The sequence below is a fragment of the Embiotoca jacksoni genome, unplaced genomic scaffold (genome assembly GCF_022577435.1).
Source record: "Embiotoca jacksoni isolate LCO1_2020_lvr unplaced genomic scaffold, fEmbJac1.0.p SCAF_90, whole genome shotgun sequence".
NCBI classification, from domain to species: domain Eukaryota; kingdom Metazoa; phylum Chordata; class Actinopteri; family Embiotocidae; genus Embiotoca; species Embiotoca jacksoni.
This window is the reverse complement of record NW_027185448.1, coordinates 45,001-72,500: the sequence shown is the minus strand read 5'-3', so window position 1 is coordinate 72,500 and position 27,500 is coordinate 45,001. Positions and strand designations below refer to the sequence as shown.

Below are 27,500 nucleotides of genomic sequence, written 5' to 3'. Positions count from 1 at the left end.
CACATCAGAGAACACACACACACACACACACACACACACACACACCACACACACACCACACACACGCACACACGCACACACGCACGCACGCACGCACACACACACACCACACACACACACACACACACACGCACGCACACACACACACACACACACACACGCACACACACACACACCACACACACCACACACACACACACACACACACACCACACACCACACACACCACACACACACACACACACACACACACACACACACACACACCACACACACACACACACCACACACACACACACCACACACCACACACACACACACACACACACAGACACACACACACACACACACACACACACACACACACACACACACACACAGACACAGACACACAGACACACACACACACACCACACACACACACACCACACACACACACACACACACACCACACACACACACTCACACACACCACACACACACACACACTCACACACTCACACACACACACACTCACACACACACACACACACACACACACACCACACACACACACACACACACCACACACACACACACACACACACACACACAGACACACACACACACACACACACACACACACACAGACACACACACACACAGACACACACACACACACACACACACACACACACACACACAGACACAGACACACACACACAGACACACACACACACAGACACACACACACACACACAGACACACACACACACACACTCACACACACACACACACACACACACACACACACACACACACAGACACACACACACACACACTCACACACACACACACACACACACACACACACACACACACACACACTCCTACCCAGCAGTTTCTTCCAGGACTTGATGAGACCTTTGGCCAGCGTCTGAACTTCTTCTTCTGAACTCTGCTTCCTCACTGCGTTCACCGACATCCCGACTCTGGTGGTCTGAAGACAGAAAATAAATTAAATCACAAACAGATTTTTTTTTTAAAAAGTCAGCGACCAGCTTCAGGTTTGATAGACGACCTGGAATTTGAGCAGAATCTGAAATATTTCTTCTTTAATTTTAAACGTCTGAATTAAAAACAAACTGAACAGATTTTGGTGTCAGATTTGTTTTGACCACTTTATATTAGTGTTCAAATAATTTAATCCTAAAATATTTTATCAGCTTTTGAAAGATATAAAAACGACACAAAAACTGTGTTGAATTCTAACGTCAGTTTTCCTTGTTGTCCTGATGAATTATTGGACTCCAGCTGGAACAGAACCGGCCGTGTTGCGTGCGGCTGCAGAACCGGCGACCACAGGTTGTATTTTCTCTGACATGTAGAAACACGGGATGTAAAAAGCTGAAGCAGGAACAGGATCTGAGTTTCGGACGGCCGTACATTCATGTTCGCTCTGTCTGCAGCGCACGGCGGAAGGGGGCGGAGTTTAATTACCTGCAGGGTCTCCAGAGACATCTTGATGTCCTTCAGTTCCCTCAGCAGGTCCAGAGCGCCGTCCTGCAAACACAACAACCTTCATATTCATCTTGTTCCCAGAAAATATGACGTCATCTTACTGACTGTTTTTTTCCAGTATCTCTTTAACGGGACTGATAATGAGTCCGTTTCCCGACCAATCAGGGACCAGCGTTGACGAGGTCAAACAGTTTTTCCAAAAAGCAGCTGCAGTGGTCGCAGAGTTTTATGGTCAATGCTGATTGGTTGAAAGCTGCTCCAATAGTTCAAAACTAACCTGACGCTCATTAGGATGCAACGACCTGCAGAGTGGAACCGGACCGACTCTGAGTTCAGGTTCAGCAGACGAACTGGATCACAGTCAGGGAGCAAGTACCCAGAACCAAAATCAAGTTCTCTTTTTGTTGCTACTTCACATGACTTTAGACCATAAACTGTAAATAAAAGAGTTCGTAGCTTCAGGTCTGTAAAATGGTTCTGATCCAGAAGTGTCTTCAGCTGCAATACCAGCGAGTGCCACTAGAGGTCGGCTCCAAAAAGCCTCCGGCTCCATAGACTCCCATTCAACTTCTCTCATCAAATCCAAAGTGAATAAAATGTGTCCATCAGTTATCTCGGTGTTGTTAGCTAAAGTCACTCCTTCTTATTAGTTTTCTGGAGGTCCATCTGAAAATAATCCCTCATTCATTAGAAAAGAAGATTCAAGAACACCTGTTTTTGGGGGCGTGTCTGTTTGATTGACAGGCCTGTGGTGCAGTCAGGTTACAGCTATCGGTGGGCGGGACGTAGTATCGTCAGGTTTCCAATCAGATCGGTCAGATCCACCGCTGGCTCCTCCCCCAGCTCGTCCAAATATGGTCACTTCCTGCTCTGAACTAGCAAAGATGGTGACGGACAGAATCTGAACTGGAGGATTCATAACGTTCACAAACCAACGATGACATCACTGATGGATGATGACATCACTGATGGATGCTGATTGGTTTAGAGTTACAAACAATTTAGCTTTTAATTGTCCTTCTTTAAGTTTAATCCTAAATGTGAACGTGTTAAAACGTCCACTTATTCGGTGTACAACTGGTCATATTCAACATGACTTCAGTGGTCAATAAACTTACGGATACAGACATGGTTTCTCTGATATATTTTCAAAATAAAGTTCTCCATACTATTTAATTTCCTGTTTCATTATTTTAGTAAGAACTCCACTAATTTGCCTTCTAACAACGTGCGAACTATTTAAGTTAAAACTACACTTAAAAAATTAAAAACGGAACTTTTATGTTCCGTTTTAAACTTCCGTCTGACTTCCCACCACATTAGTTTAACTAAGCTGTGTGGAGGGATTAAAGTGCCTCCAGCTGGGCTGGTTTTAATTGTCTGCTGGGATTTGATCACAAACTGTTTCCACCAGGACAAACAGGAGCGCGAGGTAGAACCGGTCCACAGCAGCAGATCCGCTTCCAGAAGCTTCCTCTCAGAGGTTGAAGGTAAAACACAACTCTCATCACCTGATGGCGTGTTGTGGCCCCCCCCCCCCCCCGCGGATGCATCAAACGGCTTTTCCTCACCGTGTTCTTCTTGTGCACCATTTTATCCAGCTTTTTGGCGATGCGCTCCACTTCCTGGTTTTGAGCCATGTCGCGCGCCGGTTTCGTGTCCGTCACTTTTCCTCCATAGATGATGAAGAACAAGCGTCTTCCTCTCCGCTGCTCTTCACTGTCTGTCCGTCTGCCTCCTCTCCCAGCTGCTGCCTCCCTCTCGTTTGTTGTTGTGTGACAGCGGTGCATGATGGGACATGGAGTTTGTTTTTAGTTTCTCCTTTTGGCCAAATCTTTTTCACCAACTTTTTCCCTCCACAGATGAAGAAGAAGAAGAAAACGTTCCTCTGATAGAAATCAAGTTCAAAGTTCAGCTCGTTGGAAATCCGTCCTCAGATGTTTTTTGATGTCAAATCAAAGTTCTATTTAAAGTTGGTGTACAACCATTTATTTTATTCTGTGGTGGAATAAGAATTTTAAAAAATGTAAAAATCACAACTGTTAAAAGTTTTGAGTGGAAACATTTCGTCTCTTCGGCTTCTTCAGATTTGACCTAATTTTATTTTTGGTATTAATTGATTTGAACTACTTCTCATGGATATCATCCTGTAATGTTTGCTTAATATTGTTCTTAATTTCTTTCATGTGTATTTGATGAGTCATTATTATTAATCGCTTAATTGTTTTCAAGTCTATTTGTTTGGTTTTAATTCAGCCGTGCTTTCTTGTGTATATAAATTGGCTTTTTAAATAACTTGACTTGACATTAACTAAAGCTGCTTCTGTACTTCAGTTAATATTTGAGGTTTTTGTACTTTATGTGGGTATTTATATTCATGCAGTGTTAAGCTTCTGTATTTCTCTACATCTCAGAGGTAAATCTTTTACTTTTTATTGAACTGCATTTGTCTGACTGCTTTAGTTACTTTTCAAATTGCACTCGGCCTTGTAATATTCACGTATATACACATTTCTGATAAATTGAATTAATGTCTGTCTAAAAGTACACGGAACCATTTACAGAGCGTCTATTGGAGGACGATGTCATTTTCATCCAGAAAGACCTGCGTGTATTTACTCCGATCTTCCTCTAGATGTCAGCGTTGTAAAGTTAGAAAGTGTTTGAAACTGATTCCTTTCTGTCTTTAGTTTGATTACTGCAGCTTCTTCAGCATGAAGTGAGGAATCCACCACAGTTTGACTGAAATATTGACTTTAATATTGAGAATTTCAGACGTGTCTCCGTGTTTGATGGCTTTCTAGAAGGTGTCATAAAGAACGAGGTGATCTTCTTTCTCAACCTCCTTTTGGGGAAAATAACGTCCTGGACATTATTACATTTTAGGGAAATGATCTGATTTGAGGTCAGGGTACGTCTCCAGGAAATAAATGTAAGTCAATAAAATGTCTTTTTTGTGTGTTTGAGGTAAAACAGAAGAACGGCGACGTGAAGATGTCCCACCGTCTGCTTCAGAGGAAACCGGCAACGTGTTCGAGACTAAAGGACTCAAATCATCTCGTCTTTGAAGTTTAGAGGAGAAATATTTCCTCGTATAGAAATCTGAAATATGACAATCATTATTTCTTTTTTTACAATAATAACAATACACTTTATTTGTATGGCACCTTTTCACACAAGAAATGCAGCTCAAAGTGTTTTACAGCAAGAAAATCGTTGGCAGTGTTTTACATAAAACACTTTTTGTGTGATGCTTATCATGTTTTTAATGTAAACTTTAAAAGGTAGTAAATGTAGTAGAGGTAGAAAATGGAAGTACAAATACCTCAATTATAAAACTGTACAGCGCTTAAATCTGTATTTACTTATGTCTCCATATTCTGACAGTTTCATGTCAGATTCACGACTCTGGCTATTTTTAATTCATCATCAACATCCTAAAAATATCCAGTTTTATAAATCTCAGCTCAACAAAGACACCAGCGTTGTAATGTGGAGAAAGAAAACTCAAACTGTCAAACTTTTCTGTCTTGAATTTATTTGTTGGTTTTTTTTTCTTGTGAAATTGTGGATAATCGATAAATAAATAAAAACTCCCTCTTTGGTTGAAGGACTTTGGATTTCTGTCCACATTAAAGAAATAAAGTGTCATAAACTGCTTTGTTTTTATGGAGTCACAACTGACGACAAACAGAAAACAGACGGAGGCGACTGATTTATGTCACCGAGAAAAAAAAACATAAATAAATGAAAATAGTCCATATTTCTCACGTAATCTAGACCAGATTACATTTTTAAACAAACTTCCCCGGCGCTGCCTGCCAGCTCTCTCTAAATGTAAATCAGACTCCGAATTCGAGATGAGTAAATAATTCTTGGAGAAACTTTTTTTTTTTCTTCTTTCTCATGAATTCTTGCTGCTTGATGTCGGCAGCCAGAAAAACCTCCTCCAGCTGAGGATCTGCAGAGCAGAGCTGGCAACGACATCAACAGCTGCTGGGCCAGATAGCTGCCAGTCGTGTGTGTGTGTGTGTGTGTGTGTGTGTGTGTGTGTGTGTGTGTGTGTGTGTGTGTGCGTGTGTGTGTGTGTGTGTGCGTGTGCGTGTGCGTGTGCGTGTGTGCGTGTGTGTGTGAGTGTGTGTGTGCGTGTGTGTGTGTGTGTGTGTGTGTGTGTGTGTGTGTGTGTGTGTGAGAGAGAGTGTGAGTGTGTGTGTGTGTGTGTGTGTGTGTGTGAGAGTGTGAGTGTGTGTGTGTGTGTGTGTGTGTGTGTGTGTGAGAGAACCTGGAGAGCTCGGAGGTATGCAGCGAAGACGAGGAGTGAAACTCATCCAAGAGCTGATTGAAAGGAAACAAAAGCAGCCTCCTCTTTTCTCCTCCTCCTCCTCCTCATCATCATCATCTCTTCATCTTTTCTTTTTTCTCTCCCTCCTCACTCTTTTCTTCTCCACTTCTTTTTCTTCAGTTATCTGCTCTTTTATTTATTCTCATTCTCTCTTGTTTTTTTAATCTGTTCTTCCTCAGATGTGTTTTCTTCCTCTTCATCTCTAATTCAGCCTCAATCACTACAGTAACATGCTGGAAATATTAATGTCTAACCTCGTTATTATCCAAACTTTTTTCGAAGTTATGAGATCTTTTGCATTAATAATGAATTTTTTTAGTAGTTGAGACATTTTCTCGTAATCAAGAGAACTTTTTTTTTTTTTCGTAAATATAAGATCTTTTCATGTAGTTATTAAATCTGTTCTCGTAATTATCCGAACGCTTTTTGTAATTATGAGTACTTTTCTCATAGTTATGAGATATTTTCACGTAATTATGAAAAAATTTAAGGTGAAACCTGTCGGTACTAACATTGGCTACTACGTTAACGTTAGAAAGATATATATATCTTATATATATATGCATATATATATATTTTGCTATGCGAACTTTTTAAACATGGTGATTGCTGGAAACGAACAGTTGTAAGACGACTCTGTTAATTCCAGCCGATGGTTCTCTGATCTCTGCTGCAGCCTGATATTCTGATTCATCTCACTGTTTACAGATTTATCATATCGAGTTTTCATACAACACGTATTTACTTCCAGTCGGTGTGTGACTCACATCTGAGGTAATGAGAACAGACTCATTTACCACCCGAGAGGAAGAAGGAGCCAAACACAATACTTGGCCTGTTTTCTGAGGAAAACAAGAATGGCTCCATCCATCCAGCGGAGGGGACACTTCCTGTCCAAGGTCATTACGAGCAGTGACTCCATAGATCTAGTATAAGTAGAAAGGACACTTCCTGGTGCCGAGGGTCAAACCGAACAGCTCCAGATCAAAGGGAAGTGGGCAACTTCCTGCTTCGTACGGAGCTCCATAGATCCAGCTTCAAGCAGAGAAACACTTCCTGGCGTCAGAGGTGACTTCGAATGAGCCCATAGATCAAGAGAAGAGGACACTTCCTGAATTCAGGGTTTCAATGATCTAATCCACGCAGAACAAACGCTTCCTGGAGGCATAGATCTGCACCAGGTAGAACAAACACGTCCAGCTGTCCCCAAGAAGGGGAAACTTTCTTTACTCATTTTTAAAGAAAACCTGATGCAGCTGAGTCGTGTTCTGGTTCTGGTTCTGGTTCTGCCAGAGACAATTGTCCATCATCACACATCCAGTTGGCCAAAGTCCAGAAGCATTTCACTCGTGGATCTTTTCTTCTATGGATCAAATCTATCTTGACCAAAGCAGGTTAGCTCAGGATCCCGGTTAAAATTGGGTTTTCAATCTGTGCATGTAAACATCAAATCCCAGTTTCTGAAACCAGGATGAGTTCTTATCTAGAAGAAAAGATCAAAGCAGATCTATAGCAGCAGAAAGGTCAGAGGTCGCTGGTTTCATCTCCACGTTAAGAGTAATAAAGTGATGAAGCCAAATCATCCCAGTGTTACTCTGTAACAGTCTCAGTGCTGCAAAAAGCCTGAGTGGGTTCATTTTCTAATACGTCAAATTAATTGAACAATTAAAGGAAGGTCATACACCTGCCTGGGCAATTAGTACACAGCATATGTTTCTTTATCAAGAACACGACAATCATGTTAACAACAAATTCTCAAAATAATCAAAACCAGGATCCGCTGAGCTTTTCTACTGAAACTGAAGTCCATGTGAACCCTCAGTCAGAGCGGTGGAAGCTGCTCGAGCCAGAACATATTAACATCCGATGGACAACAGGTGTTACAGACATCAGTAAAAACAATACGGACCGTTTGAGTGTCAGCGTATCAAGCAGTAGGAACAGCTGAGGTGTTATTGGGACATTAAGATTTTCATCGTCAAGTCCAACAGCAACATAAATAATAAAGTATTCAGTCGATCATCAAAATGTGAAACAGCTTCACTGGTCAGCAGCGCAAAATCAATCAGTTTCACAATAATAGCTTTTTCCATCTCAGTCATGTGACTGTCCAACAGCCTGAGGTTTCGGCAACAAAACCACGTGGTTAGGTTTAGGAACAAAACAGTTTGGTTAAAAATACATTTTAAAAAAGGACATTTTTTTAATGTAATTTACAATATGTTGAGTTGTGTCCATTACAGCACTTAAATATCTTACGTTACTATAAAAAAAAAAAAATCATAATGATTGTCTGAATCCTGGTTGGAAGTCCAGTGTTTGGTCCGTCCAGCCGCCCCGACCTCCTCCCGGTGTGGACGCTGTCACTCGCTCACAGGACTTCTTCAACAGCACCAAACAGGTTCCTCAGTATTTTAGAGCCGTAGATTAACGTCGTTATCACAAAATCTGTTGAGAGTCTGAAAAGCAGTGTTTCATGTTCAAAACTGCTGGTGCATTGTGGGTCTAAAAGTCCAGTCAGCATTAGTTTTACTTCTCAAAAACATACAAGAGCAGCTTGTTTCATTGTGTAGGTCAAAGGTCAAACATCTGACATATTAAGAGCGTTCTGGTCGAATAAGAGTGAAGTCTGCTTTTTATAAAATGGATTTCTCCCTCAGTTGTTATTATAAAGTGGAGCACAGCTGCTGCACTGACTGATTTCTAATGACGATTACATGCAATCAGTTTGGTTCTTGAAAAAGAGTAAAACAGCTTTATTATTCAGTCGGAAAGCACCTTTACAATCAACAGCAACACATGCAGGCAAAACTGTTTGTGCACTGAAATCATGGGAGAAGGACAATGGCGGCGTTCAGATTGCGGAAATTCTGCTGTAATAGGATTGAATTTTTTTTAAACATAAAAGAAACAGGAAGAGGAAACACTAATCTGCAGCATAAACGCCGGTCGGACACCTGACGAATGTTTGAGCTCAGAAATGTCTCAAACTGAGACATGAATGTTGTGAAATGCCTGAAGTTCAACTGTTAGAAAAAAGTGAAATGACCTTTTTCTAAAGTGCGATAACGTGCAGAGATTTTTGCTTTTGTGTTTTTTTTTTCTACTGACAAAAAAAATGTAAATAACTACCTTGTGATTAAACATTAGTCATTCATCAGTAATCAGTGTGTGTGTGTGTGTGTGTGTGTGTGTGAGAGATTGTTTGTTTGCTTCCCGGCCGGCTGCCAAACGTTCCAGCCGGGGCGGCTGCCCCAGGAGGAGACAGGAAGTCAGGCAACAAGGTGAGGATGATGTCATCATCCTAGGACGGGGAGTGAGTCCCCGTCGGCACACGTCCAAAACATTCTCCTCCCTGCTGGGACGCCGGCGTGCGGACAGAGAGACACGGGACGCCAAACAGGACCTGAAAACAGGCTAAAAGAATGAATCAGCTGCTGACGGCATCATTAACAGCATTTAAGTAAAGAATCATGAATAATGTAAGTAAAAATGTACAACTTATAGGAGGGACGGATGGTTCTGGAAGTCAGTTTTTAATTTCACATTTTTATCATGTTCTTTCCTTTTATTTCCTAAATTAAAAAAATATTATTTTTTTTTTTTTTATAATTCTTGCTTGCCACGTAGTCTAATGAATTCAATGTGGAAGTGCCTCAAACTGCAATACCACTGATAACCACAAGGGGCTGCTTAAAAAAAAAACAACATCCTCCCATTTAAAAAGCATCAACTTCTCTCATGAAATATAGAATCTATACAATATTTTCCACCGGTTATTGTGACGTCATGTTTCCGTGCAGGTGGGCGGGGTTTAGTGACTTTGGCTTGTCAATCAGTTCCACCCCTCGCTCCTCAGACAGATTACACCGTCACTTTTCTCATCACCACAAAAAAAGTTCTCATAACTCCGAGAAAAGTTCAGATAATTACAAAATAAGTTCTCATAACTATGAAAAAAGTTCTCAGCTGAGAAAAGATCTCATAATTACATGGAAAGTTTTTCAGGTTTTTTACACCTGCTCGTTACTTTCATACTTTGCTTTGTTTAGTTACTTGAAGTCCATAAAATGTCTTAACATTAAATGGAGGTGATGCTTTAGGGAATATTTAACTAACGTACCTTATTGGTGGAATAATAAATAATCAGATAGAATCGCTTCAGTTCAAAAAAATGGCTTCTGAAGTTTTGTAATGAAACTTTTATGATGTTGTGAAACATTTATTCTTCAGGTTGACACGGTTTCTGTTGATGTGTTGAACTATTAGATTAAATATTAGATTAAATATTAGATTAAATATTAGATTAAATATTACACTCTCTCCGCTCTTCAGTCTTTCTCACTCTGCTTCCATTTTTGTTTTTATTGTGAAATAATTTGTCCTCTTGAATGAAGACAGAGTGCATTGTGGGAGTTTCCTGTTGGCCTGCTGCTGGGCCGAGTGTGTGTGTGTGTGTGTGTGTGTGTGTGGGAAGGCATCGGCAGCCCCCCCTCCCCCCTCCACTCTCACACACATTACTCTCATTGACACACTCACATGCATTCATGAGCATCTTTTCAATGATGATATTTTTCGTTTTTTTCTTTAGTACTAAATGAGTTGTTCTTACGACTCTCAGGTTGAGTTTCGGGCCTCTTCCACTATTTGAGGTGACGGAAACAAACGATCCGAACCGCTCGTCCTTCACTGCCGTCTGTGAACGTCACACCACTTCCTGCTTTTGGCGTCGGATGCAAATCCAGCCGAGCAGAACGGTTTAATATCGACGTACTTCAGAGGTGAATATTAGCAGGAGGACTTGGTGACATACGTGTTGTCCTGTGAACAAAACAAAGGGAAAGTGATGCACAAAAACAGAAACGTTTATGTGCAATTTTGTTTTTTAAATGATGTCATCTTTGTAAAAAAAACAAAAAAAGCTTCTGCAGAATTTGTCAAATAATTAATGAAACGTATGAAATCTGACTTTCAGTTGTGTGTCTGTTTATTGGCTCATTGTGTTCTTGTCACTTGTTGTGCTCGTCTCCTCGTGTCGGGTATTGTTTTAGCGTGGCATGTGTGTGTGTGTGTGTGTGTGTGTGTGTGTCTCTGTGTGTGTGTGTGTGTGTGTCTGTATGTGTGTGTGTGTGTGTGTGTGTGTGTGTGTGTGTGTGTGTCTCTGTGTGTCTCTGTGTGTGTGTGTGTGTGTGTGTGTGTGTGTGTGTGTGTGTGTGTGTGTGTGTGTGTGTCTCTCTGTGTGTGTGTGTCTCTCTGTGTGTGTGTGTGTGTGTGTGTGTGTGTGTGTTGCTCCTCAGGGATTACAGACAGAAGAATAGCTTCAGCTCTACATTGGTGTGAAACTGAGAACGTATTCGCTCCCTGCTTCTTCTTCTTCCTGCCCCCCCCCCCCCACCCCACACACACACACTTCCCTTCAAATTGGACTCCTGGGACTTTAAAGCATCTGTCCATCACTCACTCACTCAGTCAGTCAGTCAGTCAGTCTGTTTGTTTGTTTGTTTGTTCGTTCTTATTATTTAGGACATTATGTTCAATCAACATGGATTCAGACTGATTCGGATTCACGATCAACCGAAACATCCGAAAAGCAACAACAACAAAAGATTCAAAAAATAGTCGTGAACGTGACCTTCACATGTTCACCTTCAGGTTTGTGGACGTAAAGAAAGACTTGACGTGTTATTTATTGAGCTGGTTTGTTACGTCTCTGACTACGACTTCATCCTTCACGTACAGACAGAAAGAAAATGACCAACATATCAAAACACTTTCAATTAAACTGAAATTCAAATTGCAGGATTTGATTTGTCGGAATAAAATGTTTTTTTAAATCACATCCTCCGTCTAGTATTTATGAAGGAAAAGTCTGAGACATTAACACATGAAACTGTGTGAACCTCCAGATGTGAGGTCGGTGCTCAGCTGGACGATCAGACACCACGAAGACAGCAGCTCATCTCCACCGTTGGATTTAAGCGTATTTAAAGGCAGTGAAAATGTTACAGTATAATCCCAATAATTCTGCCGACTCGTCTGATTGTCCACGTTGGTATGGTAACAGATGTCAATCATTACGTCAGGAGGGTGTCGTTCTGTAACGTGTGCACGAGTGCGGCTGTAAACACGGCGGAAGCAGATTTATGTACACAAGTCAACAACACACAACATGTTTCCAAAAAAGTAGAGATGCTGTAAAATGTAAATCAAAACAGAATAAACCCATTTTTAATTGTTTTTTGAACAAATACATGCTCATTTTAAATTTGGTGCCAAAAACACATTTCAAATAAGTTGGGACAAATAAACAATAACATTTCTCAGTTTAATATTTGATTTGTTTTCTTTGGTGTGTTTTCAATGAAATATGAGTTTACATGATTTGTAAATCATCGCGTTTTATTTTTGATTGACATTTTATACGGTGTCCCAACTTTTTAGTAAACGGGGTTATAAATTTCAATCGCTTGAATTTAATGACAAATTGAATCCTGCTGTTTCCAACAGTTCGACTTAATGACTCATCTAAAGTGTTTTTGTCTGATTTCAGTCACAACACTTTCCAGCAAATATTTCACAATAAAAGCTTTGTTAAGAAATGAAGGGTTTCTGTCCACTGAAAGGGCTACAGGGTCTTTTAATTTGAAACAGACGCAGGAAGTGTTGAGTTTGAGTTAATCCGGTGACTAACAGGGCAAACGGGAGCGGATCAAAACACAACAACTTTTAATCACTCCATTTGTTTCTATTGGCTCTCTTTAACGACGGACACTTCAGAGACCAACAAAACTAAACCGAACACCCGTCGACTGCTTTTTTCCACATCAACCCAAGTTCTATTAAATTGTACTTTTCCTTGAATGTGGCTGCGAACGTCACAGTTGGACGTCTCAGGTTGACGTCCAGCAGGTTTGATAATAAACTTTTTTACCCTGTAAAAATGAGACTCTGTCACTTTCCATCAGAGTCGACATGAAGTAACGCGCTTTGTCCTTCTTTCAGCATGCCTGCCCTCATTACTGCGAGTGTGTGTGAGCAAAGTTGGATATAGGTCAGACTTGGGTGTATGCATGGCTTTGTGAGTGTGTGTGTGTGTGTGTGTGTGTGTGTGTGTGTGTGTGTGCTTTTGAGTGCTGAAAGGGCGCTCTAATCTTTATCCATGTAACAAGTGAAAACAATGAGCACATAGAAACACACACACACACACACACACACACACACACACACACACACACACACTCACACACACCACCCTCCTGCTGCTCTCAGCATCTACCCACTGTGGCAGCAGCACAATTCCCAGAAACTGCCCTCCACACACACACACACACACACACACACACACACACACACACACACACACACACACACACATACACACACACACACACACACTCTATAGATTCCTATCTGCTGTGTGTAGAAGTGAGCGCAGCACGTTTTACACGTGTGTCGACTTATGTTTACATTTCGTATGAACTAAGTGCAGCAGGACAATGGTGGGATGCAGTGAGTGTGTGCGTGTGCGTGTGTGTGTGTGTGTGTGTCGGTTTGTGTGTGTGTGTGTGTGTGTGGACACTGCTGATGACCACACACAAACCGACACACACACACACAAACCGACACACACACACACACACACACACACACACACACACACACACACACACACACAACCGACACACACACACACACACACACACACACACACACACACACACACAGGGGGGACGTGTGTTTGTTTTCCTGTCAACCTGTGTCCTTTGTTTGTTTTCATCTGCAGACAAAACGCAACCTCAGCGGTTTTCTGATTGTTTGTTTGTGTTGACGAACGTGTGTTTACGACGTATATTTAAAATCCGAGAGCTAAAAAGTTGTAAAAGTTTGTCCCCTCTGACCTTCAGCTGACAACTTGTATGATTTTTTGCTCACATGACTTCATTTTTAAGGCGTTTACCGAGATATCGTGATCACGTGAATTTATTGAACTGGGGGGCACGGTGATCTTGACCTTTGACCTTTGTCCCTTTAAAAATCAAATCAGCTCACCCTCGGTATCAAGTCAATGTTTTTTGCCAAGTTTGACGAAATTCCCTCGAGGCGATCCTGAGATATCACGAGAACGGGACGGATGGACGGACGTACGGACATACCACAACTTCCTGTATTGGTTTCAAATTAAAAGCTACGGTTTCAAATTAAAAGCCCCCCCCAAGCAGTTCGGCCATATCATAGGTTTGACCTTGTCTTGTTATTCTAATGACTGAAATGGACTTTATATGCACTGTAAAAATTCAGAATGTAATATTTAATGATTTCCTGATTCCAGACCAACATGTGAACACAGGAAGTTCTGGCACTGAATTATCTGTCATGTTACAGAGAATCGCATGCAAGGAAACGACCATGCATACATTGCTGCTCTCTCTCTCTCTCTCTCTCTCTCTCGCACACACACACACACACACACACACACACACACACACACACACACACACACACACACACACACACACACACACACACACACACCACACACACACACACACACACACACTGCCATCAGTGATCCCCTCCCTCCGTCTTTAACATTTTCAGAATAGCTGCAGCGACCACAGAATACTTTCCCAACTTCTGTGGCCGACTAAACTGGAGTCGCTGAGTTTGTTCACCGTCTCTCCTCCTCGTTCTGCCTCTCATCCTTTCATCCGTCTCCACATCTGTCATGTTGTGTGTGTGTGTATGTATACACACACATATATATATACATATATACATATATATATATATATATATATATATGTATATATATAATCTCTTTATCTCCATCGGTCTTTTATTGATCTTTATGATTTCGTATTTTCTTCTCATCTTTTAGTGTTTCTCTCCTTTTATTTGTAATGTTTGATGAAGTAAAATCTGGGTCGTCACATAAAAACACACAAAAAGTCTGGAAAGCTTATTGATCCTTTTCTTAAGTGGTTGTTGTTGTGGTTTCACTCAGATATTTCAATGTTTTGCTCAGAAACTGCTGTTAATGGTCCAGAACATGAACAGTTCAGTTGTACACAGTTAACCAGAAGAGTTCTGGGTCGAGAACCGGTTTATTATCGTAACCACTTCAACCTTTTACTCTTGTTTTGGTGGAACTAATTCTGGTTCTCGGACCAGAAAGAAAGCAGTTGTGCACTGGTGGGAGTGAAGAGACAGCAAAGTGTTTTCTTTCCTTTTACATATTACGTTCCACTATTAGATATTATTAAATAGAATCATTTTCATGCTATAGTGTAATTCTGCCATGTCTCCACAGGAATTATGTCCATTTACAACTGTATATCCAAATCCAACATTCAATGAGAAGTAGTGAGTCTTTCACGTATTGAGGTGGAAAGTGTGAGTGTGTTTTAGAGGTTACTGGACGAACACACATCTGAAGCAGGAACTATGTGTGAAAGTACAAAAACATTTAAGCAAATACTTTTTTTTTTTTTTTGCCATTTATCAACGTGTGGATTACTTTAATTAAAACTTGCTTTTAGTTTTTAGTGGGCTGTTAAACTGAGTCCCGTTAGAGGACACCGTTGGTACAGTTTTAAGGTAATATTTCCACATTGGTTTCAGTTCACTTTAGTACAACAGCTGCAAGAGATTAAAACTCCAAATAGAAAGCTAACGCATGACAGTGATATATTATCATCAACGCAGTAAAAAGCACGCGCTGCTGTTGAAAGATGCTGCGATCGTGTTGGACGCGCTGACATCTGAAATTGAACTGTCAAATAATTTTAGTGTTTACAAGCAATTGAGGGAAAAAAAGAAATCGAACAAGAACAAACAAAACGAAACCGTGAACATTATTTACGTGTCTTACATGACAGAGCTTTTCAAGGCAAAAAGACATGTCTGCTGTGATGGATTGGCTGTCTGCAGGAACTTTCGAGGCTCTGCAAATTGATTTTTATAGAAATGAACTGAAACCACAGGCTGCCTGGAAGGGAGGAAATCAAAATCAAAACCTACTGTATGCTTTGGAAAGCGGTCAGCAGTAAATCAAAGTACACATGATTTGTATTAAATTAGGTAAAACACGAGGAGATAAAACTCTGATCCTCTGAGGTCCTTTAAGGTGACCCACCACGCGCTGGAAACTCTGGGATGCACTACGCCGACTGACTTAATCCACCGAACGTAACCGGGCAATTAAATAGAAAACAAAAAGTATCTGCCAAGAAAAATGTGATCGGCTGCATTCCTCCTGTCTCCTCTGCAGCCGTCCAGCAGCGATGGGAGGCTCTGCTGAATTACAGCAGTTTTAAAACCGCACTGCTGAGGATTCGGTAATGTAGCAGCAGCTCTGCCTCGATATCCTTCTCCAAAACACAATCACACCATCCCACTCCACGTCTATATCTCACCAAACCATCAGGCAAAGACTCAAAGACTCAAGACTCAAAGACTCAGCTGAATGCTCAATGGTTTCGAATTTAAAGCAGCAACTTTATGAGTGCAAAAAATGTAAAGTTTGGCCGAAAGGTAACAGCGGGCTCAATATCCAGAATCAGCCATCCAGAAGGTTCAGAGACTGTACGGGTCCATCAATACGTGACCAGACTGCTCCTCTCACCATCAAACAATTGCCGTGCGAAAGGACCAGCGCTCCAAGAAACGTGCGTAACTCGTGTTGATGAGGATCAAGCAGCAAAACTTGAAATACTTACTCACAAAGGTTATTGCTTCGTCCTGCTCCGCACACGTTGCGGTCCTACTGACCTTTTACATGCAACCGGAGCAGTCTCAGAACTATTTAAACAAACCTCGTATAGAAAAACGGATGCAGAAGTGTTTTAACGTAACTAAATGTTCACTATCATCCTGGTCAGCTGGTTTTTACTGGCTGTTTTTTGGTGTCCTACCTCCCTGCGATCTTTATTATTGCTCTCTAACACTTCTAACAGCAATATAAAAGTAAAATAGATTTTGTATGTTGAAGATTTGAATGTCACTCCAAAACCCGACATGATTCCATTGAAACGTTTTTTTGATGTCAGATTCTACGGAGCTGCTGATAACGTGGATGAAAACAGGCTGAATAGAAAAGTAAATGGAGTTAGAAGATGAAGTCCAAATGTTCTCAGTTAGATGCTCTCAGTTAACGCCACAAAAGCAGATACCAGTGTAAAATCATGCCAGCAATAGCACCTATAATTACATCTGCCCTTCGCCTGCCGGCCTCCTCTGCCACGCTTTAATCACAGATCGTCAGTCCTGATTTAAATTAGGATGTTTTTTGCCTCAGAAATTACTAGAACGAACATCATCATTATCCCATTTCACCTCTAAATCACTTTCTCTCCCCTTCGACCGCACTGAAAACAGCTGCAGCCTCTGGAAAGTGGTAAAACACCACTTACAGCTTTAAATTAGTGGCTTCACTGGAGGAATGAGTTTGTGTTGTTTTAACAAATAGCCGGGGCCAACAGTTTTTTGGGTGGGACAGATGGTGGAGGACATGCAGACCTGACCAGACCAAAAAAAACCAAGTGCACTGGTTTGGATTAACGGGAAATAATACGAGATGAGCACCGTTGGTCGTCAGTACAACAAAGACGAACAACAACGTCTTTTTAATACATTAAACATTAGTTTGTTGAGAGATCTCTGCGAAGCTTTTTCATCACTGTTAGCAATTTGTTGAAATCATTTCCAGCTGTGAGCAGCTCCACCAGTAACCCTTCAAACTGGGACGACATCTATCAACAACATCAAATCAAACAAACTTGCTCTCCGTATTAATCGTTGAGTGTTTTTAATTCCATAAGCCTGGTAAGAATTAAAATATAGAGAACTTGGGTGCAGCTCAAGTTTTGCTGAAAATAAATGACGAGAACGATCGTCTTCACATCGAAATCACTTTCTCTTTCAAAACAACAGCGGCAGAGAACACAGGCCGAGAAAATGGGTCGTATTTAGGTTTGAAATTGGTGGTTTTGTGATGTTTTCACACGTTGCTCAGCGCCGTGCAGATGCCTCGTTAAGCTTGGATTGAGGTAAAGACAGCGCCGCTGGGTCTTTTTCTTCAAATTTTGTAATTATGATGTAAAAGCAAAATGATTCACAGTCTAAAAATACTAGATTAAACATTGTCGTTATACCACTTTACAGCTAAATATGTCTGTCTGCTTCTACACTCATCTGAAGATGGAGATTAGTCATCAGCAATCATGTGAGTGAAGAGACTAAACTCAATTAGAAATTGACCTCTAAATATCATAGATCACTTGGAAAAACCTCTTTCTGAGCTCCAGTGAACCAAAACACAGCGACTGAATACAGCGTTCATCTGGGTTTCAAACGAGCAGCTCCACGTGATGGAGATGGTGTTTGTTCTAGTTCTGAGCAGACAAAAGGCGTCCCGTGAAGAAGGACACTGTTTATTTTATCATCGTAGATGTTCAGCTGTGCTGTAATTAATGAGGATGGTAAACCGCAAATGACTAGAACAAACATTATAATTGTCACTTCGCAACTAAATCATTTTGTCTTCTCCCAGCTCCACTCAAAACAACTGCGGCCCCGGAGCACCAGCTGACTGAGTGGATGGTGGTGGACAGGATAGTAATTACGTTTTAAATGAGTGGCTTTGCTGCAGGACTGGAGCTGTGCTCGAGCACTTTACAGGACTGTCGCTCCAGATTGTGTAAACCGGCTGTTGCTCTACAACTGGACGACCAACATCTCGGTCACATGAAGTCTGATAATGTTATCTTCAACCTCCTACCACCTTGTTCAGGACACAAATAAGAGGCAAAAAAAAAGGATAAATGGACAAATTGATCGGATTCAAACCTTCGTCCAAGAATACCGAGAAGCCACATCAGCTGAGTTCTGCATCTCAGTCCATAGATCGGCCTTTTAAAGGAGGACAAATGCTCCTCTGCGTCTCCTTTCACCTCCTAAAAACACTAGGTCACACTTTCCAAAAATAACTCGGGCCTGAATGCTATTCCCACTCATCCAGATCTAAACACTGTGTTGCCCTCCACTCGTCTGGCGCTGTTCTTCTCAGTGTGGTTGGCTGGAGGCTGACTTCGCCTCACGCCTGCCAACCTTTCCTCCGAGGACAGCAAACATGTTGCATTCCAGCAAAGGACAGAGATGGACAGAAAGTTTAGCTCAAAAGGTACCGAGCCTTAATGGAGATCGACGGGTGATCGGGAGTATGTAGTTTGAAACTAGAAATATACTGAACCTGAGGAAATTATTGGGTAAATATGTTGAATGGTTGCGGAGACGAGCGCCAAATATCAAAATGATTCATCATCTTGAAAGCATAAATACGTTCCATAAATTTTGGGGCCATCTTCGATTATTACAATCTAAATTACATTTTGATATTTCTTCTCTACAAATGTAATTTGAGCCTGATTGCAGAGCAGAAGGAAAGGTCAGGATGCCCACTTTACTGCTCGTAGCTTCAACTTCAAATACAACGACTGGAGACCATCCCCAACGGAGCCCGGAAGAACCGATCGATTCACAACGACTACAGGAGGTCGCCAAAGTAGTGAGAATCATCCTCTGGGGACATCGAATGAAAACAAGTTGGAAGTTTCATTCCAGACTGGATTTGTTTTGATGCGTTTTGTTCTTCACAAACGGATGATGAAACTGACTAAATGATAGACTATACTGTGCAAAATAAAAAAGTATATGTCAGAAAAAAACCTCAAAATCTAAGAAAAGTAAACTTCTAAAAGATTTAGTGACAGCCACATGCAGATGTCTTCAACATGGAGATCGTGGGTGGAAAGTTTGTTTTTCTCACCATCGTGAAAAGCTTCTTTTTTGATCTTCACATTATAAACTTACCGTCTTAAGATCACCAGAAACATTTCTTTCATTGTACAACAAATTATACGTAAAAATCGAATTTAAAATAACAACAAAAAAATTAATTCAGATCGGTTTGTTACGTCATAGCACTTCATTTTATGATGACAGGAAACAAAACCTCAGACATGATTGAATTCTTCTTCTGCGGTCTTTTGCATTCGTGGAATTTAAACATCGGGCGTCAATTAACTCGTGAATGAGACACTTCAGAGAGAAGAAGGTTTGAACATCTCGACCTCGTCTGTCCTGAACTGGACATTTATTTTGTCTGATTGTGTTGCTTTTGGAGTTTTAGTTTGATAATCAAGATCAAACTCCACGCAGCCGACCCATCCCATTCCTTTATCACGCCACGTTCCCCCCCACCCCCCTCAATCCTTATCGCCCCCCCTCCTCCCCACTGCACCCCAGCCAGTGTTTGAGTGTGTCGGAGGCTGATAGCATTGACTTCAGGAATCACTCCATCTCATTCAGCAGTTCCCACAAACTCACCACAAAAGAAGAAAAAAAAAACAACACACTTTACACGGACCACAAAAGAAAAAAATAGACTTCAACTCGCACACCACAAAAAGAGAAAAAAACAACAGAACACTTTATCTCCCACCCAACTCCTCGTAGAGCCAAACAATCCACAGTCCCACTTGTTTCACCCCCCCACCCCCCACACACCCACACACACACCCACACACACACACACACACACACACACACGGTTTCTTTCTCGTGCACACTGCAGCCGCTCTCACACTTTCTTTTGTTCAGAAACACATCTTTGATGGGCAGAAGATATTCGATGGCGGCCGGAAATGAACGCGAGTCGGAAAAAATGTGGGGAGTTTACAGAGATGTTGTTCGCACAGTAAAAAAAAAAAACACAAAAAAGGAGGAAAACTGGGAGAAATACCGATAAGTGGAAACGTTCAGACTAAACAGGCTGTTTAGGAAACAAAGAGCGAATACGTGAAATATTGCACAGAGTCACGGCTTCTGTTCGCATGGGAAACGTGTGAAAGTAATCGTGAACATTTCTGACGTGCTGCAGTTCTCCGTCACCTTTAAATGTATTAATACAAAAACCTGCTTCTACATTTTATGAAAGTTACATTCTATGTGCAGATTTACTGCAGCGATTCTGTTAAAACTGAATTTATTTTAGTAGGATATTAAAGATAAGTACTACCCTGCAGTGGAGCAAGTCTAAATCTTGAATATTATTGTCCTCCATAATTTGAGCTTTTCTAATACATTTTCTTGAAGATGCAGAAGATCTTCTTCAATTCTCCAATTTTTTTAAATTGATTTTCTGCAGCTTTTATTAATAATCACAAACTTTGCAACGCTGTATTGATCAAACACATAGTTTACAAAGTGCCTAAATCTAAAGCAGCAGTAATGAAGTGACGACTCCCATCTCTCAGAACTGAGAGTCACCCTGGCAGCTCACCAGGTCTCCATGTGCTTTAAAGCTGAAGCTGCAACCAGTCCAACACACGGAGAAACAAATCAGAGCGCTGCACAACACAAAAACACACAACTGACGTGGTTGCAAACAAAAATGGTGACAACAACTAACATGTATGTGGATCAGAGCGGCTCATTCTGTGACATGAGGGTTGCCACATTGAATGCTGGGACACAAACTATTATTAAACATAACAAAGATGAAACGAAACTCGATAACTGAAATATGAAGAAACAAGACAATTAAAGTATCTCTGGAGTGAATGATGTGATTATGGTCACACTGGTTAGCTCCCAGCCTGTAGCTACGACTGTGTGAAGACTATGAGATATGAAACATCTCCTCGATGATAGATGAAGCTCCAGGAGTGATGACAGAGGTTGTTCTCGGTCACACAGCTGCTATTCTCAATGTCGACTTTTAACCGTGAAAAAGTCCATTAGGTTAAATAATTTGATTCTGAAGACCCCCCCCCCCCCCAAAAAAAAGTGTTTATGCTGCTGAAAAATCAACAATAATCAATAGTTTCAGCAGAAATATGTGAGACTTTAAGGTTCATTGCACAATGAGCTTAATCAGACGTTTAATAGTAAATTCAAGATTAAATTCTATATGTGGTTGTGTTTTAACACCATCATAGAGAGTGATGCCGTCAGTCTGGCAGCGTTCAGGTCGTCGGGGAGGTGAGTTGAGGAAGTAGAGCATGCAATCATACATAAACTCACATACCATACCACCTTTGTCACCATAAACTTGAATATTTTAACAAAGGAACTAAGTAAATAAATAGTAGTTACTGGACGTAATTGCAGTTCTATGAGTACACTCATGTTTTGTTTCTTTTAGAGGGCGGGGGGGGGGGGCGCCCTCCCTCCCTCCCTCCCTCCAGATACAATGGGAGGGGAAACACTGAATTCTGCTGTATATTTATTGTAACTGTCACAGATTGAGCTGGATGGTCTGTAAATTTGAGGGCTGCCTGCTTGTTAAACCACAGCTTCTCGGTTCTGTTTCAACACGTCAGATCTACATGATGTCAGGTGTGTGGAGGGTTTGGAGTCGTTTAAAGGCCGATGATGAAGTTGGGGTGAGTCACAGAAGTAAAGTAAAAACCGATTCATGGTTTCCACAGACAGCCGGCTCAAAGCAGCCCATGTGTACACGTTTCTATACAGATAGTTTCATAGTACCCGAGTACATTTACTTTACTTTTCTGAGATCTTCTGGGATTGCTGCGATCACGAATGTTTGATTTTGTGCATTTTTTTCTCAAAACATTTGCAAAGTTTTCTGTTTTTTTATGGTAAAATTGCACAAAAATTGCAAAGTCTGGGGAAAAAAATGGTAGTTCTTCAACTTATCTTGACTTATCTTTGCTGTAGATGCTTTATCTGATATCCAGTACCGCTGATTGAAGAGATCAAAATGTACACTTCTGACTTCATTGAATGCGATGCCCTTCGAATAAATGGAGACTACGCATACACGATCACCACGGGAATATATATCTCTCTAATTAAAAAGGAGCTCTGCTGACAGGTCAGTGCCACATACCAGTCTGAAGGAATGCATGTGAGGGAAGCCAGAAACATGCGGTTCACAACAATGCAGAGTAGAGGTTTCAAAAAAATAAATTCCACTGCAAACATCTCTGAATCATAATTTTAAAGGTTCTTGTGTGAAAATAGTTTCAGACATGTTGGGTGTGCAGACGGACTGAATTACCGGATCCTTGACAGACTTCATATTTCACAGTCTGGAAGATGACTCGGGTTTTAATAACGAAAATGAAAGAGTGTTCCTTGTCATGTGAATCCAGCCTGTAATTTACACGCATGGTATGTAGGTATTTGGTTCTACTCGAGTCAGGAGTGAGTCCGAGTCACGTCTGTGACATTAGACTGCTTTTATTCAAGATATTTCAGTTTTTGGGCCGAAAATCCAAATGTGCACCTTGTTCCAACCAAGACAGGTTCTTCATTTTAGGATTTGAGTTTTTCAATAAGATATAGCTTACAGTATCTTACAGTTATAATATTAAACTGTATATATATTTTTTTAATTATTTTCTAATATTTTTCAGGTCGTTGTATTATGCAACAATTGGTATTTTTTACATTAATAAATGTCAAATAAGGGCGTTACAGTACTGAGAACCAACAGCCGTTCGTAAAGGCTGTGACCTCAGATGCCTTTAGTCGGGGTCAAAGACAAACTGAATGTACCAGCTGTCTATGCATGTGTCAGAAGATAATGGGTGAATGATTGCTCGAAGTCCACATGATGCTGATTGCACATATTCTAAGGATGGGTTGCCAGTCTAACCGCTCTGAAAACCACTGGGATGCTCCGCGGTGGTTATTAAGGGAAGAAGAGTGTTAATCCTTCGCACGCTCAAGATTTTTCCCAGACAGAACAAGGATCTGAACCTTCAACTTTTTTAACCCATCATTAAAGAGTGGCACAACTCGACTGAACTGAAGGTCGTGTGGCCGACATGGTCGCCGAAGTCGAGCTCCCTGTCACGAAGAGGCCTGAAATGAATAACTCAGCAGCTCACCAGAGGTTTGTAATTGAAAGCTGTTGAAGAGAGGTAACACTTCCTGTCTGTCTGTGTCCAAAGTCCCAATCATAAATGTCTCAGAGTGTCTTCTGTGGATTGGAGAATGCCGGCAGGCACCATGACTGACACAAATATGTTAATCCATAACATTTCAATTTATTTCCCAACCACACGCTTTACAATGTGTTGAAAATGTCAGCAGCATTTACTACATGTAATCCCACAATTTGACTTCTGCTTTTTCTCCTGTTGCCACTACATCTTTGGCACTAGATCCATGTGTGTTCAGTGGGACAGGTATGCTATGACCTTTGGCAGATACTCTAAGAGAAACATACAAAAAATACAATAATTTTTTTTCCATAGAGAATAATCGAAAGATGTTGCAAAAACATTGAAACACTCCTTTTTCAAAACCCTCGAACTTTCTTCTGTTTTAAGCTGAAACGTTGATCAAAACTTAACAGGATACATGTCATTATCTTTTTACAATTAATGAGGTACTATTATTCAGTGTTCTAGGATTTTAAAAAAAAGTTGTTTCCTTTGTGTAAAATTTTCAACACACTGCAAATATGTGTATATAAATGGATGGAGAAGTGTCATGTCATCAGTATGCATTCCTACATCTGAAACCTCTGACCTCCACATCGTTCCAGCATCAAACCAGGACTGCTTTGAGGAAAGTGTGTCCGATCTTGTCCGCCTTCATCTCTTCATCTCTTTATCTTTACCTCCAACACGGAGGTCATCTTTTTGGTTTCTTTGTTTGTTAGTCAGGAGGATTCTGAAACAAATTGCTCGCCCAATTTTCATGAATATTGGTAGAAGGGAGCAGCATTGGCCAAAGAAGAATCCATAAAACTTTGGAGCACAACCGAATCACGGGGCCAATCCACAAAATATGTTGCTCTTTCATGGACACTGTGAAATCCATTTGGTCTGCTAAATGCCATACATCTTATAACACAGCAGATAGCAGTAAAGTCTCGTGAAATATCAATGGACATTCTAGAAAAACGATGTCTTTTTTCGTGGATTTTTGAGGGTGGATCTTGGCTTCTTTTTCAAGCCACCGAGGACAGAACGGCAGGAAACATGGGGGAAGAGAGGCGCATGACAAGCATCAAAATCCCAGAATCAAACCGTGAATGTTGTGGTTTTGTCGTCTACTCTTTAACCTTTTTTAGCAAGTTATCTTTCCTGTATCCGCCTGGGAGTTTTTCTTGGATGTCATGACCCCTTGTCTCTGTCTGTTTCCTGACGGCCCAAAGTGTTCTGCTGTGCACTGAGGGGAAAATGAAATAAATCCTGGAAAATGTATCAAACTAAAGACTAAAAACAGACTTTTTATTGGAGCTACAATTCCCATCAGGAACTTTGAAAGAGGGATGTTACTGTCAGTGAGTCCGTCACGTGAGCCTTGAAATTTTGTCAAACTTTCTCGTTGCCGTAGCTACTAAGGGTTCTTGTTGTCACTCCATGGCTTTGACACTGGAGAAAACATCTAAATTTAATTGTTGTTTCACTGATTTTGAAGGAAGATCTTAACTTAGAAGCAGCACATTTATAAACAGATTTATGGATATTCATTTTAATGTCAAAGTGCACATATTGGGTGTATTTCTTATCTTGAGAAGTTACAGTGAAGGTGTTTACAAAAATAGTAGAAAATTGAAATGACATGTAAAACTCTGAGCACAAAGCAGACCAGAACTAAGACCCAGAACCTCGTATCCATAAGGGCACAACTCTAATCACTGAGTCATTGATCTGCCCGTCATAATATGACTCACAATCCCGCTCATGACTCAGCTCCCTTTCCCATAAAGCATCTGTGCTTTATCTCCGAACCCTGACTTCGACCTTCCTGGACATCTACGTGTGCGCATCGAAATTCAGAGAAAAATCACAACTTCTTTGACTTCCTGAGACTCAAATATGAAGTACAGACCGACTACAAGAGAAACATGGAGAGCAATCAAGAGACTTAAGATAAAAAATGAAAGACCTGAATGGTCCTGTAAAGATGGCAGCGTTGTGAGAACAACAGCGTGAGAGTCATTTGAAAGAAGAGTGAAAATGACAGGGACAACGAGACGAAGAAGACAACAGGACTCACGAGACGAGAGACACAAACAAGTGTTGAACGGGAGAACAGAGGCGTCGTGTTCAGTGGGAAAGGTCGTATATTGTCCTGCGGTGCTGCAGCGCATTAATTACAGGATAAGAAATGATAAGCTCTGCTGCGGCGCTATGAATAGACAAGACGGAGAGACAGACAGATCGCTGACGGAGCAACCGGATGCTCGCTGTCTCTGGGTTACTCAGAGTTTAGGACCAAGTTGGAAAGCTGGCGTTTCTTCCATTTTAAATTTTAGGTATGTAGTCCAATTTTTTGTATTTAGTAAGGTAGAAATTTGTTCCGTGTCCTTCGGCAGGACGGCCGTCATGTCAAAGTGTCCCTGAGGCAGTCAGGGACACTTTGACATGACGGCCGTCCAAGAGAACCAATGTCGAGGAATTTCTCCGATTATTTCCACCACTCAAATAACTGCCAAAGTCTAAAATAAAACTCTAAACCACCTACATGAGCAGCAAGACAACACCCATCCATCATCTATACCTTCTTTATCCTGAATAGGGTCCAGTTGCCTTTGGGCAGGCCGGGTAATCCCTGGACAGACCTGTCCATCTCTGGACAGACCTGTCCATCCCTGGATAGACGCTTTAGAAGCAGCCGTTAATCGAACGAGCATGTTTGTGGATGGAGGGAAGAAGACGGAGTACGAGAGACAACACAGAAAGGTCGCTGCCCGAGCGAAGGTTCGAACCCACAACCTTCTGTTGGTGAGGTGACAGTGCTAACCGCTGCTCCACCATGCTGCCAGCAACATTCATACTCCATGAATATGACCATAAAAGTTATTCAGCACTTCTGTCTACATGCCATATCGTAGCTAAAGGTAATAAAGGAAATAAAACAATTTATAGCCATGCTAGCACCTTGGTGAGATTTTCCTCCAGCGCAGTTTGAGCTAAATGCTAACGACCAACACGTGTAATATAGAGTTCAATGTTTCAAATGTTCACCATCTTAGTTTAACTAATTAGCACTAAACATAAAGTTCAACCAAGCATGGTCCCTCTGAGACTTCAAATGTATTTCGCCATAAACCATCGATACCTGCACCAAATGTCATGGCAGCATATTTCACTAAAAGCTAAAAAAAAAAAAAAAAAAAATGGAGGTTCTAGAGGAAATCAAGGAATCACCAAAGTCAGTAAGGTTTATCCTCTGGGAACCATGAATATATGTGCAAAAAGACGTTATAAAAGGCGGTGAAATTTTCATACCAACAGTGTGTCTCCTGAAAGGGAGAAAGTTGTTCATCAGCCATTATTGCAGTTTGGAAAAATAGTTTAAGTTTTCACTCTTTTGCTTTATAAAATCACTCCGTCCAAGTTTCATACATCTCAGCAGCCTGAAACCGACTCAGCATGTCGAGGTTTTGCACAAACCTCCAGTTCAAGGGGAAAATATGCTTCATTTTCTCAATCCCACCCATGAATTTCTGAATCATAAAACCTCACACAAACACATAAATGAACATGCAGACATCTAACACAAGTAAAAACATAAAGAAAAAAAAGAGGTTTATTTTCTCATTGAGCAGCATCTTTTGAATTGTACGGTGGGTTTTGAATGAGTTTGATGGGATCGTGAAAGTCCTCTT

At 41.0% G+C, this 27,500-nt stretch overlaps 1 protein-coding gene across 2 annotated transcripts in view; it reads right to left on the bottom strand.

The window, feature by feature from the left end:
- The window catches only part of tcea2 (transcription elongation factor A (SII), 2), a 7,905-nt gene extending 4,663 nt beyond the window's left edge, over positions 1-3,242 (bottom strand). For both annotated transcript variants that reach the window (XM_069141754.1, XM_069141753.1), the window contains exons 1-3: positions 3,072-3,242; positions 1,480-1,542; positions 874-979 (exon numbers count right to left, since the gene is read on the bottom strand). In XM_069141754.1, coding sequence (XP_068997855.1) covers positions 874-979; positions 1,480-1,542; positions 3,072-3,140 — 238 coding nt within the window. In that variant the 5' untranslated portion in view covers positions 3,141-3,242. The remainder of the gene's footprint in view (positions 1-873; positions 980-1,479; positions 1,543-3,071) is intronic.
- Between the last annotated feature and the right edge of the window lie 24,258 nt (positions 3,243-27,500).